Source organism: Vicia villosa, linkage group LG3, assembly GCF_029867415.1.
Source record: "Vicia villosa cultivar HV-30 ecotype Madison, WI linkage group LG3, Vvil1.0, whole genome shotgun sequence".
Lineage (NCBI taxonomy): Eukaryota > Viridiplantae > Streptophyta > Magnoliopsida > Fabales > Fabaceae > Vicia > Vicia villosa.
In genome coordinates, this window is record NC_081182.1 from 86375434 (window position 1) to 86401440 (window position 26007).

General features: G+C 34.4%; 1 protein-coding gene and 1 pseudogene across 1 annotated transcript; both read right to left on the reverse strand.

Moving 5' to 3' along the window:
• Nucleotides 1-14719: 14719 nt before the first annotated feature.
• Nucleotides 14720-18159, reverse strand: LOC131656259 (uncharacterized; annotated as a pseudogene).
• A 5425-nt stretch (nt 18160-23584) lies between these two features.
• LOC131656260 (uncharacterized) lies at nt 23585-24669 on the reverse strand. The gene has a single exon (XM_058926008.1). It carries the CDS (start codon nt 24593-24595, stop codon nt 24137-24139), a length of 459 nt encoding a protein of 152 aa, XP_058781991.1. The 5' UTR covers nt 24596-24669; the 3' UTR covers nt 23585-24136.
• Between the last annotated feature and the right edge of the window lie 1338 nt (nt 24670-26007).

A 26007-nucleotide genomic window follows, 5' to 3' on the forward strand; every position in this document is an offset into this window, starting at 1 on the left:
CTAGCATGAAGTGATGAAAGAAGAAATTCAAGCTCTGAAGCTGTCCAAATGGAAGCAAAAATCAGAAGCTGTGAATGTTCTGAAGATCTAAAGAAATTCAAGTTCTGAAGCTGTCCGATGGAAGCAGAAGTCAGAAGCTGTGAATGTTCTGAAGATCAAGGAAATTCAAGTTCTGAAGTTGTCCGATGGAAGCAGGAATCAAAAGCTGTGAATGTTCTGAGGATCTAAAGAAATTCAATGTTTTGAAGCTGTCCTATGGAAGCAGAAATCAGAAGTCATGAATGTTCTGAAGATCAAGCACTATGAACGTCTCTACTGAAATACTCAGGGAAGTCTTTTATTTATAAAATTCATCAAGTATTAATTTCAGGGGAGATTATTCATCTCAGGGGGAGATTGTTAATCTCAGGGGGAGACATATTCACATGCTTATGCTATAGCTGTGTAAATTGTCTTTAGCCGTCTGCTCTTTCTGATCGCAAATTCATATCATTTATATATGTTTTTGTCATCATCAAAAAGGGGGAGATTGTTAGAACAAGATTTGTTCTGATCAATATTCTTAGTTTTGATGATAACAAGGATATGAATTTTGTGTGAGATAATGTGGTACTCTAATACATTGCAATTTCCCTTTCAGGAAATATATAAAGAGTATGCACAAATCAGCGCTCAGAAGCTTTGTCTCAGAAGGTTCAGCATGCAACATCAGAACATGGTCTGGCAAGACATCAGAAGATGGTCAAGGCAGAATCAGAACATGGGTCTATGGAAGCATCAGAAGAACTTGAGATCAGAAGCAGAAGCACTGAAGTTCTCATGGTATCACGCTCAGAAGCACTTCAAGGTCAGAAGACAAGAAGATGCTATGCACCAAGCTGTTTGACTCTGATGATATTCAAACGTTGTCTTCACAAACATCAGATCAGAAGAAAGTACAGGTGGCGGGCTACGCTGACTGACAAAAGGAACGTTGGAAGCTATTAAAGGCAATGTCAGTAGACACAGCGTGAACAAGGCTCGAGGTAGTTGACAAAAGCGTGAAACATTAAATGCAATGCTGTACGGAATACGCAAAGCATTAAATGCTCCAAACGGTCATCTTCTCAAGTGCCTATAAATATGAAGTTCTGATGAGAAGCAAAAAAAAGAATTCTGAACGAACTTATTCTGAAAAACTTGCTGAAACGCTGTTCAACTCAAAGCTCAGAAACTTCATCTTCGTCAAAGCTCACTACATTGCTGCTGTAATATATTAGTGAGATTAAGCTTAAACGTTAAGAGAAATATTACTGTTGTGATTATAGCTTTTCAGAAGCATTTGTAATACTCTTAGATTTGATTACATTAATTTGTAAGTAACTAGAGTGATCAAGTGTTGATCAGGATACTCTAGGAAGTCTTAGCTTGTGTCTAAGCAGTTGTAATTAGAGTGATCACGTGGTGGTCAGGATACTCTAATAAAGTCTTAGCTTGTGTCTAAGCATTTGTTCCTAGAGTGATCAGGTTGTGATCAGGATACTCTAGAAGACTTAGTCGTGGGCTAAGTGGAAAACCATTGTAATCTATTGCGATTAGTGGATTAAATCCTTAGGTGAGGTAAATCACTCCGTGGGGGTGGACTGGAGTAGTTTAGTTAACAACGAACCAGGATAAAAATAACTGTGCAAATTGTTTTTATCTTACGAGTTTTTTAAACTACACTTATTCAAACCCCCCCCCCCTTTCTAAGTGTTTTTCTATCCTTCAGTAACTTTGCCAAGAAAAAGGAAGAAAATGTGAGTACCATCTCAAGAGGAAGGAAAACACGGTACCAACCACAACAGATTTCTGCTGTGACTCCAATTGTTAGCCAAGCTCCGCCACAGAATGTGCAGAGACCTCAGCCTCAACAGGATCCTCAATAAAATCAACAAATGAAATATCCACCTTTTGATTGTATTCCGATGACTTATACGGAATTTCTTCCTATGCTACTTCAGAAAAATCTAGTTCAACTGAGGGATCCTCCTCCTCCTCCTACTAATCCATCATTTTGGTACACGGTAAATGCTCGCTGTGCTTTCCAAAAAATGCTCCTGGTCATACTGTGGAAAATCGTTACCCTCTCATGAGTGAAGTGCAAAAACTGGTCTGAAGCAACATGCTCAACTTCAAGGATGTCAATCCTAATGTTCAAGTTAATCCACTGCCAAACCATGGGACTATCAATGCAATCCAGGCTCAACCCGGTTATGAATACATACATGATGTTCGTGAATCAACTTGATCTTTGGTGCAAATGCACATTGTCTTCTATGGACTTAAATATTTTCCTCCTCACAATTATAGTGCTTGTTCAATTTGCTCAAACTCCATTCATGGATGTGAAATTATGATCGATGATCTTCAGAAACTGTTGGACAAAGAAATGAAGAAACTCATTCTATCAACATGGTGCAGGGATGCCCTGGAAGGTACCAAGTTTGGGATATTCGTTTCATCAGAGAACCATTGGTTCTAATGCACATGAGACTATGCTGGTTGGCTTTCTTTCAACACGACCATGCTACCTGTGATGTTTGTTTTGAGAATCCTCGAGGTTGTCGTCAGGTTAGAAGAGAAATTCAGAAGTTGTTGGATGAAAGGACTATCCATATTACCTATGAAAAAGATGATGATAACATTAATATAGTGACTGTTGAGTTCCCGGCCCTCAAAGTTGTGGATATATGTTATGATATTCAAAGCATGGTTATCATCTCTCTCACAATTCAAATGCCAAAGCCATTTCCTTACAGTTCCAGTAATATTATTCCTTGGAGATATGGTGCTACCATTATAACTGGGAAAGAAGAAGTTAATCCAGGTCCTGAGCCGACTATTGTGAACATTGTTGATATAAGTCGTATGACTCGAAGTGGTCATTTGTTTGCACCAGTTCTTCCAAAATCAAGAAGTAATTTGCCTGTACAAATTCCTCCTCAGAAGGATGTGCCTAGGAAGGAGCTTGTTGTTACTAAGCTTGTCTTTGAGACTAAAGACGATGATGCTGAAGAGTTTCTGAATCTGTGTTACCAAAGGTTGTTCTAGACAAACTCGACTATGAAGGGGTTGTATTGAAACCTAGTGACGTCGTGGTAAGAGCCTTCGATGTTCGAAGAGAATGGTGGATGGAGAGGATGATCTCTCGATCAGAGTTGGTTCTCAAGTCTTTGACTATACTTTCTATGTAATTGATATTTGTCCCGCCTATTCCTGTTTGCTTGGGCGCCCTTGGATACATGGGGCAGGCGTTGTGACTTCTACCTTACATCAAAAGTTGAAGTATCCCGCAAAAAAATATTTAAACATTTAAAAATATTTAAATTAGAAAAAAATATCTTCTTCATACGCTCGGCCATCCATTGGCCGAGCTTACACATGCACAAAATTTTTCAGCCACTCGTCAAATCATTGGCCGAACATGAACATCAAAGTGTGGCATAATGGAACATTATTTTTCAAACTATGGCATATTAGTACTTTTCATTTCAAAAAGTGGAATAGTGAAAATAAAATATTTATGAAAACTCATTCCTTTGGAGGGCAGGATTCTCAATTGCTAGTAGCTACAATCCGTTGATTTTACACTTCAGTGACAAATCAACATCGAGCCCTTGGTGCAGAAAGGTTTGGCATCAGTCTTGAAGTCTAAAGTTCCTATTATTTGGTTGGAGAGACCTATTGGATAGTATCATACCCCAAAATTTTCCCATCATATTTCAAGATATTTTGACTCACCTGACTTTCAAATGCTCAAGACTATGCAAGAATTGGGCACACTTACCTGTCTTCTGAGCAACAAGTCTCCAACTAGGGTTATGATTCTCTCAAGGAATAATCAGGTTCTGAGGTCTCAAATGAACTTCATATGGCTTCTTATGATTAAAACTACCTCCATGACAAATTTCAAGTCTTAGTTCACAAGTTTGCTCAGTCTAGTCCTTAAAAGGTCAACAATCGACCATTTGACCTAAAAGTCAACTGTGGTAAACATACAGTCAAAAATTCTGATTTTTGGTTAACATCAACATTGAGAGGTTATATTCATAATTTATCAAGATTTCATCAAGACTCACCAAAGAAATCTCAGAAATCATCAAAAGTCCTAGTTTCTAAATTAGGGTTTTTAAGGAGAAAGTCAACTGAACTTTGACTGATCATAACTCTCACATATGGTTCATCAAATATTGTCAAACCAAAGCTTATTCAAAATGAATTTCAATTCTCTACAACTTTTATGTTGGGACCAAACCCAATAAATGCTTCATTTAAGAGATATCGGCAAAAACATTACAGGTCCTTCTAGAAGTTCACAAAAAGTCTTTTTTTGTCAGGAGACATATCATCAATATAAAATTTCCAAATGCAAAAAAGAGTCCAAAGTGGCTTGTAGAGGACACCTTGGGATTTCCAAAAAGTCCTAGAAAACTTCCAAATCATAAAAATTGAAGGAGTTATGGCTTGCACAAGTTGGTCAATTTTGAGAAAATGTACCTAGTGCAAAGGGGTGAAGTTTGATGTTTTGAACTATTGGGCCTAACTTTTGGATGTCAAACATGTCTATGGGCTTCATAGTAAATCCTAAACTAATTATTTTATTTTTATAGTATTTATTTTATTTATTTGAATTTTAATTCATTAAATATTAATAAATCATGTAAAATATGAAGTAATTGGTTTTAAATCAAATATTTGATTTCCAATCAATTCCAATTATCCAAAAGGCCAAATATATGATAAAATTTCGTGAATGGGGAAGATTGGCACAATATTGAATCAAATTAGAAGATTTTTATACAAATTGGCAATCAAATATTTTCCATTCAAAGACAAGATATTTTCTCATAAGTTCTGACCTAAACCAATCCTCAATATATGCCTAAGAGGATCATCCATAAGGGGGCGAGAAGAGGGAGCCAATAGACTAGGGTTTTCATTCAAAAAAAAACTTCAAGTGACCTTGCACCTTCGATTTTTAGTTTGCAGCGTCTTCCAACCCATTCCACTCACGTCATTGTGTTCCTGAGGTAATATAGGGTAAGGACAGGTCAATAGCCATGGCTATCGTATTTTTTATTTTATGGTGTTTTAATGGAAAATAACATTGCTAATAATTTTCAGGGCTTCAGTAGAGCAGTTTAGGTTTATCGTTAGCAAGCTTTGAGGGCTAAATCACTATCTGCCATTGTTAGGGTTTTGGAACTAGAGAGCTTCGAAACACAGCATCCAAGCCGTTCCAGACCAAACGGAGGCCGCTGTCGTGTTCGCAAGGGTTTTTTTAGTGGACGTGGGCACTTTATATTGTTGTCTAACATAAATGTTTTGAGATTAATTTTGCATAGATTCACTACGAATAAAATCGTAGCTAAAACGCAGTAAAATCGTAGTTGGATGTTTGGCTCCAACAAAGAAGAAAGTGAATAGTGGCCTGGGAGGCGCTGACTCCACGCGTGGTAATGCGAGTGGCTGGACAAATTTCCTAGTTCCTCTCTCTGCATTCAATTAGCCCTTGCTCGTTATGTGGTCCCGGCGTTGACTGCTTCTTTTGAATTCCAACGTAATACATGATTTACTTATTTAATGTTTTTGATGTATATTATTAACAGCGAATAAAAACAATCTAATTGGCAAGGCGTGTGGAGTGTAACCCCATTCACCTGGGTTCGATCCCGGGTTGTTGCATATAATTATTTTTTTTCACATTAGTGTTTCCTTGTGTTTGCCACAAGATTCAGCGCCGATGGTCTAGACCCATCTGTGGTGCACCCTCAGTTCCAGCCAACGGATCTTCAATGATCAGATCTAAAGGGATAGAAAATGCTTCCCCACAGTGTGCCATCAAAGAGTCTCTACACTGGATCAGCGCAGTCCCTCATTGGGCCAAATTGCTGGACTCATACACTCTATTTCCTGAATGCACCCCCAGGCCCATTTATTTTTCTCTTCTTTTTGTTATTTCTTTTTATTTAGTTTTATTAACTTATTTAAGTTTTTTTTAATTAAAATTAACCCATCAAAAATCAACAAAAAATATAGTAATTAGGTTTTATTAATTTAACTTTGATTTAATTTTAGGTTTATAATTAACTAGTAATTAGTTTTCTAATTTAGCTTTGATTTAATTAACTTAGTAATAACAATTTAGACTTAGGATTACTTTCAACTATTTTTAAAACCCTAATTTATTCCTGATTCTTCTTCTCATCCCGAACTTGGTGATTGTCGCATGCGTGTTTAAATTTTTATTTATTTAAGTTGTTCATTTAAAACTCTAGAACATGTATAGGTTGCAAGTGTTTTTTGATGTAATAGTAATTAGGGCCTTTTTGTTTTCCCGCACTTTACTTTTCGCACTACCCCGGTTTTTGGTTATGTATCCCCCATCCTGAAGCCCTGTAATAGCGTAGATTTATTTTTTGCTTTTATTTTCCGCACATATAAACTGCTGATATAACTTCTTAGATGTATGGATAATAGAATTGTATGGAAAGATTTAAAATCAATCGCTAGCTAACATAATTCAAGATGAATAAATAACTGAATCTAACACACACTCACCTTTGAAGGATAGAAAAACACTTAGAAAGGGGGGGGGGGATTGAATAAGTGTAACTCAAAAACTTGGAAGATAAAAATAATCAACACAATGATTTTTATCCTGGTTCGTTGTTAACCAAATTACTCCAGTCCACCCCTTTAGAGTGATTTACCTTAACTGAGGATTTAATCCACTAATCCAACTGATTACAATGGTTTTCCACTTAGATACCCTCTAAGTCTTCTAGAGTCTACAGATCACAACTTGATCACTCTAGGAATCCTTTTACAATCAATGTAAAATAAATTTTTACAAGAGTTTAGATTTGCTTCTAATAAAGCTGTAATCACAACTGAAATATTTCTCTTAAGTTCTATTTCTTAACACTCACTAAGATATTACAAAGTTGTGAGGTTGAAGATGAAGTTCTTTAACTTTTGATTTTGACAGCGTTTTTGTAAGTTTGCGCAAGTGTTGTATGTTACTTCTGATCAGAACTTCTATATATAGGCTCTTAAGAGGAAATGACCGTTGGGATGCATTTAATGATTTGCGTGAATAGTACAGCGCTACATTTAATGTTTCACACTTTTGTCAACTACCTCGAGCCATGCTTTTGCTGCTTTAACTGACTTTGCCTTTTGTAGCTTCTAACGTTCCTTTTGTTAGTCAGAGATTTGATGTTACAGCCTTTCTTCTTGTCCTTTATTCTGGACTCAGATTTGTAGATAACAACGTTTGAATATCAGAGTCATCAGCTTTGGTGCAGAGCATCTTCTGTCTTCTGACTTTGAAGAGCTTTGAGCGTGATACCATCAGAGCTTCAGAGCTTGTACTTCTGACTTCCATCTTCTGATGCTTTCCAGTTAATGTTCTGACTCTGCAGGACCATCTTCTGATGTCTTGCCAGACCATGCTCTGATGAAGCCATCCAGAACTTTCTGGGTTAGTGCTTCTGAACGCTGATTTGTGCATACTCTTTATATATTTCCTGAAATGGAAAACTTAAAGGATTAGAGTACTACATTGTCTTATACAAAATTCATACTTAATGTTATCATCAAAACTAAGAATATTGATCAGAACATTTCTTGTTCTAACAATCTCCCCCTTTTTGATGATGACAAAAACATATATAATTGATATGAGTTTGTATCCAGAATATCAGATGAACAAAGACAATTTCACAGATATAGCATAAGCATATAATTAGAGTGTGTGAATATGTCTCCCCCTGAGATTAACAATCTCCCCCTGAAATTAATACTAGAAGAATTTATAAATAAATGACTTCCCGGAGTATTTTTTCCATTTCAGTTGAGACTTTCACGTTGAACTTAGAACTTCAGAACATTCAGAGCTTCTCTTCAGAGCTTCCATTGGACAACTTCAGAGCTTTGAATTTCTCTTTGAGATCACTTGTTTCAAAGCTCTATCTCCAGTCTTCTATTGAGACTTCTTGTATCAGAGCTTTTAGGTTAAATCATGGCAATGCTTGCTTCTGATCTTGAAGCTTCAGGGCTCTAAGCTTGCTTCAATTCTTTAGAATTGCTTTTCCCCATGTATTTTCTTCTCATATTGAGCTTGTCCAAAATATCACATTCCTGCAAAAACTATCAAAGACAGAAAACTTGCAATATATTTGTTAGGAATGTTGAGACTTAAGCCCAACAACTGATATTATAAATCAATTCAATTATCACGTTTCTCCCCCTTTTTTGTCATAACATCAAAAAGCATAAAATATTCAGATGAAAGACTCACAGAGTGAAGAAAGAAAAAGATATTTCATTGATTAATCAGAAGAAGAGAATACAAAAGCAGATGCAAGCAAAACAGATGCAAAAAAAACAAAGAAAAACCAACTAAGACACAAGTTCTGAGTTTTGCGTTGGTGTCATCTTGCTTGTCCAGACGACTAGCCAAGGTAGCTTGATTCTGTTGTAGCTCCTTCATAGTGTTCAGCAGAACAGAAGTAGAAGGACCAGCAAAAGAAGCATCAAAACTTTTTTCTAGAACATGATGAGCAGCATTAGCTTCAACCATTTGAACATCTTCATGATTTTCCTGAACAGGAATATCTTCAGCAGAAGTTTCTTCAGAAGGTAGCCCTTTGAAAACAGGAATTTCAGGTTCTCGAGGGTACTCAACTTTTGAGTAAACCCATTCAGGAGCCTTTTCCAGAGGATTCTCCCTGAACCAGTTGAACAACATCTGAAAATCTCCAGTCAGGACCTTGTATGGATGTGGCTTCCACACAACAATTGTCAGAGGATTTTCTTATTCCAACCCAAACAACTTTCTTAGAAGGTTTTATGTAATGTATAAAAGTTCACCATGAACATTAGAGAGAATGGCCTTTGGCATGACTGTTGCATGAACCCAGAATTCTTTTACCAAATCTGGATAAACTGGTCCACACAAACCATAGAAGAACGCTTGCCTACCTTGAAATATCATGGCCTCCTTCAGATGAATATCATGTGCTTCCAGGTTATCAAAATCAACCATCATTTCGCAGATAACCTCTAATTCGTTTAAAGGAGTCGAACAAGTCTTCTGTGCAACAAGTTGTTGCTGTTGATCTTGATTTTGTTGTTGAGAAGATGAACCAACTTATTTCTTAGAGGAAGAAGCCATTGAAGCACTACTGAGATTTCTAGGTTTCTTTACTTTAGGGTTTTTGAAGAGAGAGAACAAGACACAGAAATGCATAAACAAGAAAATGATGAATGTGTGAAAAGAGGGAAAATGAGTATGAGATGTGTTTAAATAGCCACGGACGCGAAACAAAATGCAATGAAATTCTGAATGAGAGAGATTACAGAATTTGAATCAAACCCATTTAATGTTGAATGACATTAGGAGAGATAACATGAAATTTGAAATGATTTGCACAGTTACCTAGGGCGGCGTGTCATCAACTGCACGCATGTTTGTCCCTTCAGAATAAACACGTGGTCATCATCTAGAATAGCTGGTGACAGCTGTTTTGCTTTAACATAAGTTCTGTATCATTCTTAGATATATGAAACGTTAGGAATAACAGAATCAGAGTATCTAAAAAGAACAAACAAATCCAGAACATCTGATGAGAGAATCAATAAGCATTTCAAATCTAATCCATAATCAGATCTTCTCATAATTTCATTCTGGGCATAAATCCATACTGATGTTCTTCAGAATGAATTTAAACCTATCTTCAGCAAAGGGTTTTGTAAAGATATCAGCCCATTGATGGTCTGTATCAACAAAGTTTAAAGATAGCACATCCTTCTGAACATAGTCCCTAATAAAGTGATGTTTAATCTCAATATGTTTAGCTTTAGAATGTAAAATAGGATTCTTAGATAAATAGATAGCAGAAGTATTATCACAGAATATAGGAATGTTACTCTCATATATCTGATAGTCTTCTAGCTGACTCTTCATCCAGAGCATCTGTGTACTACATCCAACAGCAGCAGCATATTCTGCTTATGTTGTAGAGAGGGCAATTGTTGTTTGCTTCTTGCTATACCAGGAGATCAGATGACTTCCCAGAAACTGACAGCTTCCAGAAGTACTTTTCCTTTCAACTCTATCTCCAGCGTAATCAGCATCGCAATATCCTACTAAGTTGTATTCCTTAGATCTTCTGTAGACTAAACCAACATTAGTAGTACCTTTTAGATACCTCAGAATTCTCTTAACAGCAGTTAAGTGATATTCTCTAGGATCTGATTGGAATCTAGCACACATGCATACACTGAATAAAATATCAGGTCTAGAAGCAGTAAGATATAGAAGAGATCCTATCATACCTCTGTAGAGTTTCTGATCTACCTTCTTGCTTACCTCATCCTTACCTAATACACACGTTGGATGCATTGGAGTCTTTGCTTCTTTGCTTTCTGAAAGATTAAACTTCTTCAGAAGTTCTTTCACATACTTGGTTTGATGAAAATACGTTCCTTCAGAAGTTTGATTAATCTGGATCCTAAGGAAATACTTGAGTTCTCCCATCATGCTCATTACAAACTCTGCCTACATAGACTTAGCAAACTCCTTTCCAAGTGTAGCATTAGATGTTCCAAATATAATATCATCAATATATATTTGACAAATTAAAATATCCTTTTTAAAGGTTTTACAGAAGAGAGTTGTATCCACTTTTCCTCTAGTGAAACCATTATCCAGAAGGAAAGAACTTAATCTTTCATACCAAGCTCTAGGAGCTTGCTTCAGTCCGTATAATGATTTTTTTAGTTTAAAAACATGTTCTGGAGACTTAGAGTCTTCAAAACCAGGAGGTTGATGGACATATACTTCTTCACCTATATAACCATTTAAAAAGGCACTCTTAACATCCATCTGATACAGAGTGATGTTATTCTGAGTGGCAAAAGAAATTAATAAGCGAATAGATTCTAACCTCGCCACTGGTGCAAAGGTTTCTGTATAGTCAATACCTTCTTGCTGACTATAGCCCTGGGCAACCAGTCTGGCTTTGTTTCTTACAACTTCTCCTTTCTCACTCAGCTTGTTTCTGAAGACCCACTTTGTTCCAATGATGTTAAATCCTTTAGGTTTTGGAACCAGATCCCAAACATCATTCCTTGTAAACTGATTTAACTCTTCTTGCATGGCAATTATCCAGTCAGCATCTTCTAGAGCTAGATGATCGGAAAAATAGCAAGTGTACTATTTTTACCGGTGTAGTTATAATGGGTTTTACCCCAAGTATCGATCACAAGGATTGCGTAGGAAACACAAGTTATTTAAGTCAATTAAACAAAAGAGCAAATAGGTGTTTTGTTATAATGCAATAAGTAAATTTAAATAAAAGAAATAATAAAAATAAGCTGAAATTAAAGTTTGACTTTTTAGATGTAATTTGAGGTAATGCCAGGGTAGGTGTTTGATCTTCCTTATAATGACTCTGTAAAAAGATCTCTTCAACAAGTTCATAGAATGCAACTATTTGTTCTTAAGGGTGTTTCCCTAAGTCCTTAGTGGAAAACCTTTTGGTTTGCAATCCTATTGCCTAAGTCCTTAGAAACAAAGGTTTGCAAACCAAAGATGTAAATAATCAAGAATGTTCAAATAACCTTTCGGTATCCCTAGTCCTAGGTGATAACTACTAGATCAAATTGTTTAAAAACCTTAACAACCGTAATCCTACAAATTGTTAACCGTAGATCAATCTTTGTTTTTCCGACAAAGAAGGCATAAAAACATTAAACAATCAAATTGCATAAAACTAATACTTGATTAAAGAAATACGGAATTCAAAAGTCATTACAATTCAAATCAGGGACACCCCCCTGGCATTGGGGGGTTTAGCCTCTCATAATATTCAAGAAACCAAAATCAGAAAGTTTAGACATTTACAAAAGATTAGGAGAACTCTGATCTTCAATGGTTTCCACCGTTGAATCTCTTCGTCTTCCACAACCTTGATGAAGCTATCTTTCTCCGCTCTCGAATTCTATCGTACGATCAAAAAAAAGTGTCTTCCCCTTGTCTCTCAAGCCTATTTTAATCCCTCTAGGTTTTCAGATTTCAGCCACAATGCCCAAACTGCCCCCGGACTTTAAAAATTGGAAAAACCACAAATTTAGAAATCCTGCCCGCACCGCTGACACGGCCGTGTCCCTTGACACGGGCAGACCGTGTCCGCTTCTGGTCTGGGAGATAAATTCTTCTTGAGGCCTGACACGGCCGTGTCAGGTGGCACGGTCAGACCGTGTCCGCCTCTGCCCATATGCTTTTTCCTTGCTTTTTGCTTCTTTCTTCACATCTTTTGGCCACACGATCTTCCATCAATCTGAAGCTAACCTGAAACCATTACCAAACGAGATCAAAAGCACCTAATTGACAATGAAAACAACATAAAAATACATTGCTCATAGAATAACTAGAATTAGATGAATTAAAGAAAAACACTTAAAAACAACCACAAAGTGTTACCAAGTATGGCGATCTTATGCCGAATGTATGACGAAATTAAGTAGAAATGGTGACCGATCACTAGATCAACAGAAGTTAGCTTGATCAGAGATACTAGACCAAATTGACATTTTGCGCTGTTCTTAAGGAATGCTCTTGTTCTGATGGGATCATCTTTCTTTCCAATGATAACATCTTCAGGATTAGCAGAGTTGAGTCTAGAAGATCTTCCGAGTGTTGGCTCTTCAGATATTCTGAGATTCTCTAAAGAAGCTGCAACTTGATCTTCTGAAACTTTGCTTATGGGTTCTTCTTGACTTGAGTTAGAGATATCTATATCTACAAAATTCTCAAACTGCTTTGGCTTTTCAAGACCAAGCTTATCATCAAATCTGATATTGATTGATTCCTCAACTATCAGTGTTTCAGTATTGTATACTCTGTAGCCTTTAGAGCGTTCAGAATATCCAAGAAGGAAACACTTCTGAGCTTTAGAATCAAACTTATGTAGATGATCTTTAGTGTTCAAAATATAACATACACATCCAAAAGGATGGAAATAAGAAATGTTGGGCTTTCTGTTCTTCCACAATTCATAAGGAGTCTTATTTAGAATAGGTCTTATGGAGATTCTATTCTGAATATAACATGCAGTGTTAATTGCTTATGCCCAGAAATGCTTAGCCATATTGGTTTCATTTATCATGGTTCTGGCCATTTCTTGTAGAGTCCTGTTCTTTCGTTCTACAACTCCATTTTGCTGTGGAGTTCTAGGATAAGAGAAATCATGGGCAATACCATTTTCTTTTAAATAAATTTCAAAGAATCTGTTCTCAAATTCACCACCATGATCACTTCTGACCTTTATGATTTTACATTCCTTCTCAAATTGGATCTGAGTGCAGAAGTCAAAGAACACAGTATGTGACTCATCCTTGTGTTTCAAGAACTTTACCCATGTGCATATGCTATATTCGTCTACAATGACTAATCCATATTTCTTCCCTCTGATTGATGCTGTTTTTGACTGGGCCAAAAAGATCAATGTGTAGAAGTTCTAACAGCCTAGAGGAAGAGACAACATTTTTAGACATGAATGCATGCTTCGCAAAGAGCATCTGATTTATATTTCAGATTAGAGATTCCTCTGACCAGATTGAGTTTGTTAATTTGAGAGATCTTTCTCAAACTAACATGACCCAATCTTGTATGCCAGACCCACTGCTCTTCACTAACAGACAGAAGGCAAGTAACCTTTTGATTCTTAATATCTGAAAGATCAATCTTATAAATGTTGTTTTTTCTCTTGCCTGTAAATAGGATTGAGCCTTTCTTCTGACTAATAGCTTTACAAGACTTTTGATTAAAGATTGTGTCATAACTATTGTCACTTAATTGACTTATGGACAATAAGTTATAAGCTAATCCATCTACTAAAAGAACATTAGATATAGAGGGAGAGGTATCAATACATATGGTTCCTGAGCCGATGATTTTACCCTTCTGATTCCCTCAAAACTTTACTTCTCCAGCAGACTTAAGTACCAGGTCTTGGAACATAGACTTTCTTCCTAACATGTGACGTGAGCATCCAGAGTCCAGGTACCATGACATGTTTTTCTTTTGAGCTTTCAAGGAGATCTGCAACAGAAATTATCTTATCCTTAGGTACCCACATTCTTTTGGTTCCTTTGGGGTTAGTCTTTCTCAAGTTCTGGTTGAATTGAGATTTAGCATGAGGTTTCACATAATATCTTTTAGAATGTTAATGGCATGTTTCCTTGTGTGTGTTATGTGGAAACTCTTGGGGTCCGTTTGGTTCAACGGAGGGGAGGGGAGGGGAGGGAATTTAATAGAGGGGAGGGGAATGGAGGGGAGGGGAGGGGAGGGAATTCAACTAAATATATGTTTGGTTCAAAGAAGGGAGGGGAGGGGAGGGGAGGGAGTTTTAACAACATATATGTTTGGTTCACAAGGGGAGGGGAGGGATTTTAAAATTAAATTACCTTTTTAACCTTACAAATATTTTCATTTGTACTTGGTAAAATTAATTCTAAATAAAAATAATTATAGAGTCAGAGGCACCAAATAAAAACTTGTTCATATTATAAACCATACAAATTTAAACAAAATATCCAAAAACATATTAAGTTGTAAACAAAATATTCAGAAACATTAAATTGTAAATAAAATATTCATAAAAGTCATAAAACTATTATAAAGTGATCAATCAGATGAGCCAAAGACCATTTGCATTATCACTGCTTTGCGGGCTTCAGGTGGACACTGGAGAATCATCCTAAGTTTGTCAGCATCTTTCATGACAGTGCAATATATTTGCGGCAATGACTTTGCATCACATCCACACTCCTTTATTAAATTCCATGTTTCTTCCCCTGAAATTGGAGGCAATTCATATTTCTGACGCTCTCTCATTATTTCATTTCCTTCTCGTATTGCAGCATTTCCTTCGGTTAGTGCATTTGCAACCAAGACAATTGATTCTTGGAGTTCAGTAATATCGTTGTTTGTATCTTTGTTTTTTACCACTTTCATTTTCTTCCTTTTACTCCCACTTAAAGGATCTGTGATTGTGTTTCAGGTACAGAAAAATCGTAACCAACATCAAAGCTTTCCAAATTCACCTCATTTCGGGCAACATGGTCATCAATATCTTGAATAGTTTCGACAAAGTCTTCATTGGTGACCGATGACTTTTGCTTTCTTGTCTCTTTTAAAGTTCCAGATTCCTCTCCATCCGCTCGGTTAGGTCCATAAAGTATCACCATCTTCTCATAATTTGGAAGTGGTACATTTCTCCAATTTGATGCTTTTGGTTTTGACTGAAAAAGTATGATAAATAAAAGATATAAGATTAATGAAAGTTATACAATTATTGATTAATAAAAGTTATACAATTATTGATTAACAAAAGTTCATACAAAAGTGACCTCAATTAGAGCATCCCAGACTTCTGACTCGGCATCCCATAATTGTGTAGTTGAATTCCAAGAAAATCCGCTCATACAGCCTTTAAAAATGTCATAATATTCAGTGAAGTTTTTTTTCAAAGTTTTCCAACGGTTTTTTATCTTCAGCTTGTCAATTTTGTTCCCAAATAATGCACGGAGTTCAGCTGCAATGTTTTCATATGCTGATGTAGTGAATGTACCGTTGACTTTGTTCCCCTTTTCATATTCATGCATAAAAGCATTAACAAGAGCATCATCCATGGCTCTATTCCAAGTTAAAGTTCCAGAATTACCATTATTAATTGGTAATTGCTTATTCGATGCCATAAACTATGAAAATGAACAATTATAACACAACAAAGTTAATAAATATAATTAACAAAAAGTTCCAATAACATAATAAACATAAAATATAAGTCAGACTCTCTAAGCTAAATTATTATTTTGATAATTTAACCACATATGATGTGCTACACTATCTTTTATAACCCCGCCCATAGCAAGCTCATCTCTGTCACTTCTTGAACCTTGATGATTGTCATGCGATACATTTTGATTTGCAAGTTCAGCATCTACTTCTGCTATAAGGTCTTCATCCGGGTCTACACTCATCAGATAATTGTGAAGAATGCAACATGCAAAAATGATTAATTTTTGAGCTTTGACTCCATAATTTGGCTCTGTTGAATTAGATAAAATCTCAAATCTTTTTTTCAATACACCAAAGGCTCTTTCAATTGCATTGCGTAAAGACGAATGTCGAAGATTAAACAACTCTTTAGATTTTTTGGGTGGATTTCTAGCGGAATATTCTTCCAGGTGATACCGAACTCCTCTATAAGGCGTAATTAAGCCACTTGTCAACATGAATCCAGCATCGACAAGATAATATTTTCCTATAGAAAAGGTAAATAATAAATGTGACAGTTTAAAATATAATATAAACAACTATAAGTCTAGGTTATTCTTGTATTACCTTGAGGAATTTTAAGTTTATCTTCACGTGTTAATGCATTCTTTATTATTCTAGAGTCAGAGGCAGACCCTTCCCATCCCGCGAGCACATAAGTAAACTTTAAATCAAAAGTACATGCTGCTAAAACATTTTGTGTCGGATAGTCTTTCCTACCGCGATATCTAGGGGCATCTTTTGCAGATACTTTGACACGTATATGTGTTCCATCAATTGCACCAACACAATCCTAATACAATATAATTTTTTTTATCAATAAAATCTATGAATACTAGAAATTTTAGTATTTTTATGTAAGGAATATAATTTATTAATAATAAATTTTACCTTAAAATACGGGTAGAATCTATAACTACTAGAAATTTCATGAGGGACCGTTGAGCCATCGGGTTGGACAAGAAATTTGTCTTCTAATTCAAGAATAGCTCTCAAAACTTGATGAAGATGACGACTAATAGTCTCTCCAGAACGACGAAACCAAAAGTTGACTTCACGATTTTTTGCATTATGTGTTAATATGTAAATTGATTTTGCAACTTGCTCTTCCATACTTGACCATCGAGTAGCTTTTAATCCCCCTTCTCTTTGTAAGATATCACATAAGGTCATAAAAGTTTGGGGACCCATTCTTAATATATTTCTACTAGTTTCACTGTTACTAATTCGGTACATAATTTCTTCACGTGCCCTTTCTCTCTCAGAGCTCATACTATAACACAATTTTCTTTTACGAGATAATCGAACATAATAGTAAACAACAGCACACATTAGTTGAACTATAACTCTTCGACGCAAATCAAACCATTTGTTAATACGAATTCTCTGATCTTGATGATCCATCTAACTCAATAAAATAATTTCTATAGTAAAGAATAGATAAAATAATATTAGAATGCTAAAAAAAATTATATTGAAAAAAAAACTATTTATTATATTAATATTAGAAAGCTAAAAATAATTCATATATATAATTTGTTACTGTTTATTTTATTAATATATAAATTTCTTTTCATTATAGAAAACGTGTATATCAATTTCTTTGCTACTGTTTTTTATATATAGCAAACTTGTATATCAATTTCTTTGCTACTGTTTTTTATATATAGCAAACGTGTATACCTTTCTATGCTTTGGATTTCGCTAATTTCGATGCCTTTTACCATAGTCTATGCTTTCGGTACTTTTGATACACCTTACACAGGTGTCTTCGTTACTTTGCTACTATTTTTTATACCGTACTGTTCTTATAATTAAAATAGGTTGAATCCTATTTTATTCTCCGTAAAATTGTAGATTTGATATACAAATTTGAATAGCATATAGGTACAAATATAACATCCTAACAAACAATATCGATTACACACGTAATAAAAATATAAAATCCAAAAGAACAATTCAATGAAAGAAAAAAATCACCTGAGAAAAACAAGGTACAGATAGCAGCCACAAAATAGAAGACAAATGCAACGTGAAACAAAAACCTAATCTTTAATAATGTAGTAAGGACAATCTAGGAATTAAAAAAATATTTGAGGATAAATTAGGGAACATAATAAAATTTTAATAAATAAATCTTCCCTCCCCTCCAAATCCCTCCAATTTGGGGGGGAGCAAAAAGTGAGTTTAGGAGGGATTTTGCTCCCCTCCCCTCCCCTCCCCTCCCCTCATAAAAAGTGAACCAAACAAATATAGTTACAAATATCCCCTCCCCTCCCCTCTCCTCCCCTCCATCTACCTCCAACCAAACAGACCTTTGGAGTATGATGTGTGCTTTATATCATGAGAATGGTCATACTTGAACTGTTCATACAGAGGTTTGTATTTGATAACCATCTCATCAACAGGTTCAAGTTTATATGGGGTTTCACCCTCATAGCCTATACCAATTCTCTTGTTTCCACTGACTCCATATATCATAAAGGCTAGCTGACTTCTGCCTATACCTCTAGATAGAAACTTTCTGAAACTCAAGTCATATTCTTTCAGAATATTGTTCACGCTTGGAATAGACTTTTCTGAACTTGAAGATGATTCAACATCTTTAGATAGTTTTAAAACTTTTTCCTTAAGTTCAAAGTTTTCTATTTCAAGTTTCTTAGTTTCAGATGCAAAGAGCTTTTTCAGCGTTTTGTATTTGATACTAAGTTAACTCTTGATTTCCAGAAGTTTAGTTAAGATGGAAACTAAGTCATCTCTAGAAAGTTCAGAAAATACCTCTTCAAAGTCTGAGTCTGATGTAGATTCATATTCTTCATCAACAATAGCCATCAGTGCTATGTTTGCTTGCTCATCTTAGAGTCTGACTCTTGATCAGAAGAATTTGAGTCATCCCAAGTAGCCATTAAGCCTTTCTTCTTTTCAAATCTTTTCTTGGGCTTTTCTCTCTGAAGCTTTGGACATTCATTCTTGAAATGTCCAGGTTCCTTGCATTCATAGCACGTCACCTTCTTCTTGCCAGATCTTCTGTGCTAAGAAGATTCTCCTTTTTCAGACCTCTTGAAGTTCTTGAACTTTCTCTGCTTGCTCTTTCAGAAATTATTTACTCTTCTGGATAAGAGAGATAGTTCATATTTTTCTTCCTCTGATTCTGACTCATCAGAATCTTCTTCTTCTGCCTGAAACGCGTTAGTGCATTTTTTATTATTAGATTTTAATGCAATAGACTTAACCTTTCTTTTGAGGATCATTTGTATTCAGCTCAATCTCCTGACTCCTCAAGGCACTAATCAGCTCCTCAAGAGACACTTCATTCAAGTTCTTGGAAATCTTGAATGCAGACACCATGGGTCCCCATCTTCTGGGTAAGCTTCTGATGATCTTCTTTACATGATCAACTTTGGTGTAGCCTTTGTCAAGCACTCTCAATCCAGCAGTCAGAGTCTGGAACCTTGAAAACATTGCTTCAATGTTCTCATCTTCCTCCATCTTGAATGCTTCATACTTTTGGATTAGAGCTAAGGCCTTTGTCTCCTTAACTTGAGCATTTCCCTCATGAGTCATCTTTAGGGATTCAAAGATATCATGAGTTGTTTCTCTGTTTGTTATCTTCTCATACTCAGCATGAGAGATAGCATTTAACAGTATAGTTCTTGACTTGTGATGATTCTTGAATTCTTTCTTTTGGTCATCACTCATAGCTTTTCTTGAAATCTTGACTCCACGAGCATTTACAGGATGTGTGTAACCATCCAACACTAGATCCCATAGATCACCATCTTGACATAGAAAGTAACTTTCAAGTCTATCTTTCCAATACTCAAAATTTTCTCCATTAAAGACCGGTGGTCTATTGTAACCATTGAAGCTACTGCTTCCATTGTTATCATTGTTGTTTTGCTCAGTAGAAGTAGTTGGAATTATTGGGTCAACCATTTTGTGTTTTTCGCCCTAAATCTTTTGTCTAACACGGTTAAGTGCTTGCACCTAGAACCGGCGCTCTGATGCCAATTGAAGAATAAAAAACACTTGGAATGGGGGGGATTGAATAAGTGTAACTCAAAAACTTGAAGTTAAAAATAATCAACACAATGATTTTTATCCTGGTTCGTTGTTAACCAAACTACTCCAGTCCACCCCTTTAGAGTGATTTAGCTCAACTGAGGATTTAATCCACTAATCCAACTGATTACAATGGTTTTCCACTTAGATACCCTCTAAGTCTTCTAGAGTCTACAGATCACAACTTGAACACTCTAGGAATCCTTTTACAATCAATGTAAAGTAAATGTTTACAAGAGTTTAGATTTGCTTCTAATAAAGCTGTAATCACAACTGTGATATTTCTCTTAAGTTCTATTTCTTAACACTCACTAAGATATTACAAAGTTGTGAGGTTGAAGATGAAGTTCTTTAGCTTTTGATTTTGACAGCGTTTTTGTAAGTTTGCACAAGTGTTGTATGTTGCTTCTGATCAGAACTTCTATATATAGGTGTTTGAGAGGAAATGACCGTTGGGATGCATTTAATGCTTTGCGTGAATAGTACAGCGCTGTATTTAATGTTTCACACTTTTGTCAACTACCTCGAGCCATGCTTTTCCTGCTTTTACTGACTTTGCCTTTTGTAGCTTCTAACGTTCCTTTTGTCAGTCAGAGATTTGACGTTACAGCCTTTCATCTTGTACTTTCTTCTGGACTCAGATTTGTAGATAACAACGTTTGAATATCATAGTCATCAGCTTGGGTGCAGAGCATCTTCTGTCTTCTGACTTTGAAGAGCTTTGAGCGTGATACCATCAGAGCTTGTACTTCTGACTTCCATCTTCTGATGCTTTCCAGTTCATGTTCTGATTCTGCAGGACCATCTTCTGATGTCTTTCCAGACCATGTTCTGATGAAGCCATCCAGAACTTTCTGGGTCAGTGCTTCTGAACGCTGATTTGTGCATACTCTTTATATATTTCCTGAAATGGAAAATTTAAAGGATTAGAGTACCACATTGTCTTATACAAAATTCATACTTAATGTTATCATCAAAACTAAGAATATTGATCAGAACATTTCTTGTTCTAACAACCTTTAAGGTAATCTCTCTTATGTTGTCTTTCGATTAAATAGTCAAGTCTCTCGGATGTAGGGACACCTTAGCCTGCTGCCTACGAACAAAAATAATCATAAAGATCATAGTCCCTTCGATGTTGCCTACGATATAATTGATCTTGTCCCTCGATTAAATGATGATAGTCCTTTTTGATTGCTAAGGTATCCTTACTTGTTACCTTTATGACTATTCTCATCAATTCATGGGACTTCCTACCCTCTTTATGGTATGGATAGCCCTATGGCAATACGATGTCCCTTTACATCCAACGAAAGGACTTCGCATTAACTAATGGAGTGGATAGTCTCTTTCCCTTAAAGACTTAAAGAATAACAAGAAATACATTAAACTTAGGGTAGGTAGCTCTTAACTGCTTATCACAATCAATTCAAACAAAAATGCTTTTCACACCTCCTTTTTAAAATTACTTTCAAAGACCACACTTTGTATACATCCGTACGAAGATCATTACAAAGTTAAAGCTCTTTTCAAACTGTTTTTCTAAACACACACGACACTTTTCAAACAAAACAAACAAGTGAGCTAAGAAATTAAGAGCCCATGGATAACCATGGATACAAAGGGTGATTACACCTTCCCTTTGTATAACCTACCCCCCGAACTCAAAATCTTTTAAAGGTCTTTCCTGTTCTTTTTGCCTTTCCTAATTGGATAAAATAAAAGTCGGTGGCGACCCTTGCTATCTACAACATTCAAAAAAAGTTAGTTCTCCCAGCGTATTACAGATAGACTTCCCTCAAAGCTAAATCTGGCAAGAAGAGGTATTCTTCAAGGAATTCATAATCTCATATATCCTTTATGTTTTATTGTGCAGGAAAATGTTTCACATCTCTTTATGTCTTGTGTAGTGTCTTCCTCGATTTGGTGGAGAGTTTGTGGGTTGCTTGGCATTGACTTGGTTAGGGAGCAACATTCGATGGCTAAGCATTTTTTATGTTTAACAGCCTGCTTAACCGAAAGTTTAAAGAAGATTTTCAAAGTTTTTTCTAGCTAGCAATTTGTCGGGTTGTGTGGACATCCATGAATGCTACTCCCTCCGTTTTTTATTATAAATCACATTGGAAAACAATTATATCACAATATAAGTCACTTTACAACATCAATGAATAATTAATGCTATTTATTCTTTTATACCCTTAAAAATTTATTATTCTCTCTCATTTCAATTATATGAATTTATCTTCCCCGTGTTATTAATAAAAGACAATTTTGTAAAAAAACCTTCATAATTTTTCCTTTTCATACAACAATCATTACTTTTCTTAATACGCATGAAAAGTTCAAAACGATTTATAATTAAAAATGGAGATAGTATCTTGTTCAAAGAAGAAATATTGTGGAATTTGGATATTCTTGGAAAAATTAAATCTGTGACTAAGGATTGATTTTAAGTTAAAGAGAATGGTCATGTAAAGGTTCTTTGGTCGATTTGGCAAACCAATCCCACCTTTTATTTAGTTGGTTGATGGGCTTCTTTTTGTACTTTTTTTTTAGCTTTCTTTGAAGGTTTTCGACTCTTGTATCTTTGAGTGGAGTACCTCTTATACTATTTTAATTCGAACTCTTTGCTTGTAAAAAAACATATGACAGAGTGCTTAAAATAGGGACCTCATTTGGGTGTGTTTGGATTGGCGATAGACATAATTGATTCTAACATAATTGAGTTTGGTAAAATTAATTTTATCAGAATTGAGTTTAGCAGAATTGATTTATGTTTGAATACATTTATGTAGAAGTGGGTTGAATAATAAATTACAATGTAAAAATCATCCAGAATCAATTCTGGAGGCAGAAGCTACAAATTTTAGCTTCAAGTAGAATCAATTCTAGAGACAGAATCAATTCTACGTTTTCCTAACCAAACATCTTAAAACCACCTAGAATCAATTCTAAACCTTTAGAATTTTTTTTGACCTTTCCAAAAGCCAAACCAAACATACACTTAATCATTAAAAAATAGTGGAAAATCACAACTACATGTCCTAAATTTTCATATATGTTTGATTTAACTTTTGGCGGAGTCAAAAAGTAAAGTATTTTAAAAGTGTAAAACTAATTTAAAAGTATTTAATTTTTTTTCAAGTAAGATTGAGGTCATGTCTTTTTTTTTTTTTTTAAAAGTGACTTTTATGAAAACATTTTTTAAAATATTATAAATTTTTATAAATTTGTTGTTTTGAAATTGAAAGACGGATTTTAACATTATATAACATAAACATATATTATTGAAGATCAAAACATAGTTGAAATCACAATTTTTTTAAAAAGTTGTATCTCAAAAATATTTTTTATATAAAAAAAAACTATTTAAAAAATAGTTTCAAAATTAAATTGTTTTTTTAAAAATTTTAATATTCAATTTTTTTTAACAAAATGATAAAATACCTAAGTAACATTTCACAAATAATTATTCACACCAAATTTTCATTTAAAACTTTTATGAATTTTTTTAAACAAAAATATATAATATTATAATATCATTTTTTAAAATAACAAAAATAAATGGACTTTGATTTTGTCTTTAAAAATTATTTTAATTGAATAAAAAATTTATAATTTTAAAATTTATTATGCAATTTATTTTTACATAAATTTATTCAAATATAAATCAATTTACTTTAAATTTATTTATTATTAAAATTTAATTTTTTAACCGTATAACCAAGCACAACTAAATAAATCTAAACTTTGAATAATTTCAAATGGTGGGACACAAAGCAATGCTCAGCACTCATTTATTTCAATCCTTTATTCATCTGTCACCAAACTCAAAAAGAAAATGAAAATCCAAACTTATTAATTCTTCACTTTCTTGCTTTTTTTCTCTTTCGTTTAAATAAAGCAAATAAATATTATATGATTTAATAAAATTTAACTTACCCATGTAATTCACCCCACAAAAAATCGCAACAGAAGTATACGCAAAGCAAGGTAAAATAATTTTATCCACAAAATAAATACTCACATGTACTTATAAAACAATAGGAATAAAAAAAAACCTTTGCTATAACTCAATAATTGAATCATTAAATTAGTTAATGATTCTTCCTCTCTTCTCCGACCAGTGTCATGATCAATTTATCATATTACGACGTGATCATGACACTGGTCGAAAACTCAGAAACTCAAAAGATTATTTTAATCTTCTGAAATACTCGCCAGATGAGGTTGCCATATACCAACACGACCTTTTTTGCGATCCCTTCGTGACGATTTCTTCTCCATATGTTGTAATTGTGATGTTGCTTCATCATCACTGCACTTAGAGTTTCTTTTCTTTGACGTTTTCTTGTTGAGACTAGAGTCATTGACAACCGATCCGCTTCGTTTCTTCTCCGGTAAAGACGTGGTCGGGATCAAGAAGTAAATGCTGCCTCTCTTGAGCTCGGTCTCCGGCGAAACAATTAAAATTCGGCGAACAACGCCTTGAGAGCTTGGTTTGCTTAGAACATGGTTAGGGTTAGCTTTGAGAACTTCTCCTGCTGTGATGGAGTGTGTAATCTCATCTACGCAGCCATTCAAATGCACTATTCGGATTAAATCTAGGGCTCCACAAGGAAGAACACAAGCCAAACAACACCTTAAGCTATTTCCCATATTAATCGCTTTTTCTATGTAGAAAATTTATGAATGTTTGGGATGGTTTGAACCGAGGAAAAAGGTTTGAGATGAGTTTGGTATATATAGCAACAACTGTACTCATTGCTCATAATGCAAATGGAGGGTTGGATTTAAAAATAATTGTGATGTGATGTTGTTGTTAATAATTATTAATTATTATGGAACTGTATGTGGGTGTGAATTGACAAGATTGTCCTTTGAGATTAGGGTGTCTTTTCAATTTATGTGGTTTGGATTTTAACATGGTGGGGTGAGGTAGGGTTCATTGTTTTTTTGTAATTATAGCTTCTTGGAGGTTGCTTTAAGGAAGTGATTAGTACTATTGTTTTAGATTCTAATTAAACACTAATATAGATTAACACTTTTAGGCAGAAGATAATGGTATATAATAACAAGTTGAGTTGGAATTTATGGTTGGTAGAACAGCTATGTCACATTTGATCTATATATTTTAAAGAGTTTGAACAAGTACAATTAGGGTTACTTGTATCCAATCTCCGCATCAGAGTTCGTATTGTTGTGGACATCAATGTTCATATTCGTATTTGTATCGTATATGTACTTCAATATACTCGTATAATATTTATTTATCTGCGTTTGTAGCGATATATATTTTCAAAATACATAAACAAGCATTTTTATATAATATAAATGATATTATATACATATATAGTGCGAGTATGGGTGAGGTGGGTAATAAGATACACGTGCCCAGATCCATACTCGTTTATTTTAATAGGTAATTAGCCGTGCTCGTATCTGTATCTGTTGTGGGTATTTTTTGCGGTATTCATAAAATATGGACAAATTGTCATCATTAAGTACAATTAAGTATTAGTACTGTTTTTTTAGTGGCCTTTCTTTTTTAATTACAACATCAAAATTAAAGAGAAAATATATTTACTTGTATTTGTTGTTTGATTTTATTATGAAAAAAATTTGTTTTAAAATAAATTGATTTGGAAATATTTATTTAAATTAAAATCATCTTTATTGTAAAATAGTTTATGTTCACGTAAAAGATATTTGAACAATATATTTAAATATAAAAATCTTAACAATAGATAAATTGACGGTAAATTTATGTTTTAAAATTAAATTATGTTTGAAGATGAAGTAATTATATAAAATTAATTATAATTAAAAATGAGTTAAAATTGATTTATATTTAAATAATTTTTATAAAATTAAATTAAATAACAAGTTTTTATTGTAAAAAACACATTTAAATTGAAAAGATATAAACTATAATCAATTTTATTTGACAATAATTAAATATGTTAAAATTAAATACAAACATAAAACCAAAGATAATTACATACATATTAAACATTTAGGTTGATGAAGTGGTAACATTTAGGTTGATGAAGTGGTAACATTTAGGTTGA

What these genes read in the sequence shown, in the direction of transcription:
- LOC131656260 (XM_058926008.1), bottom strand. Translation starts at nt 24,595, where the DNA reads ATGGGAAATAGCTTAAGGTGTTGTTTGGCTTGTGTTCTTCCTTGTGGA.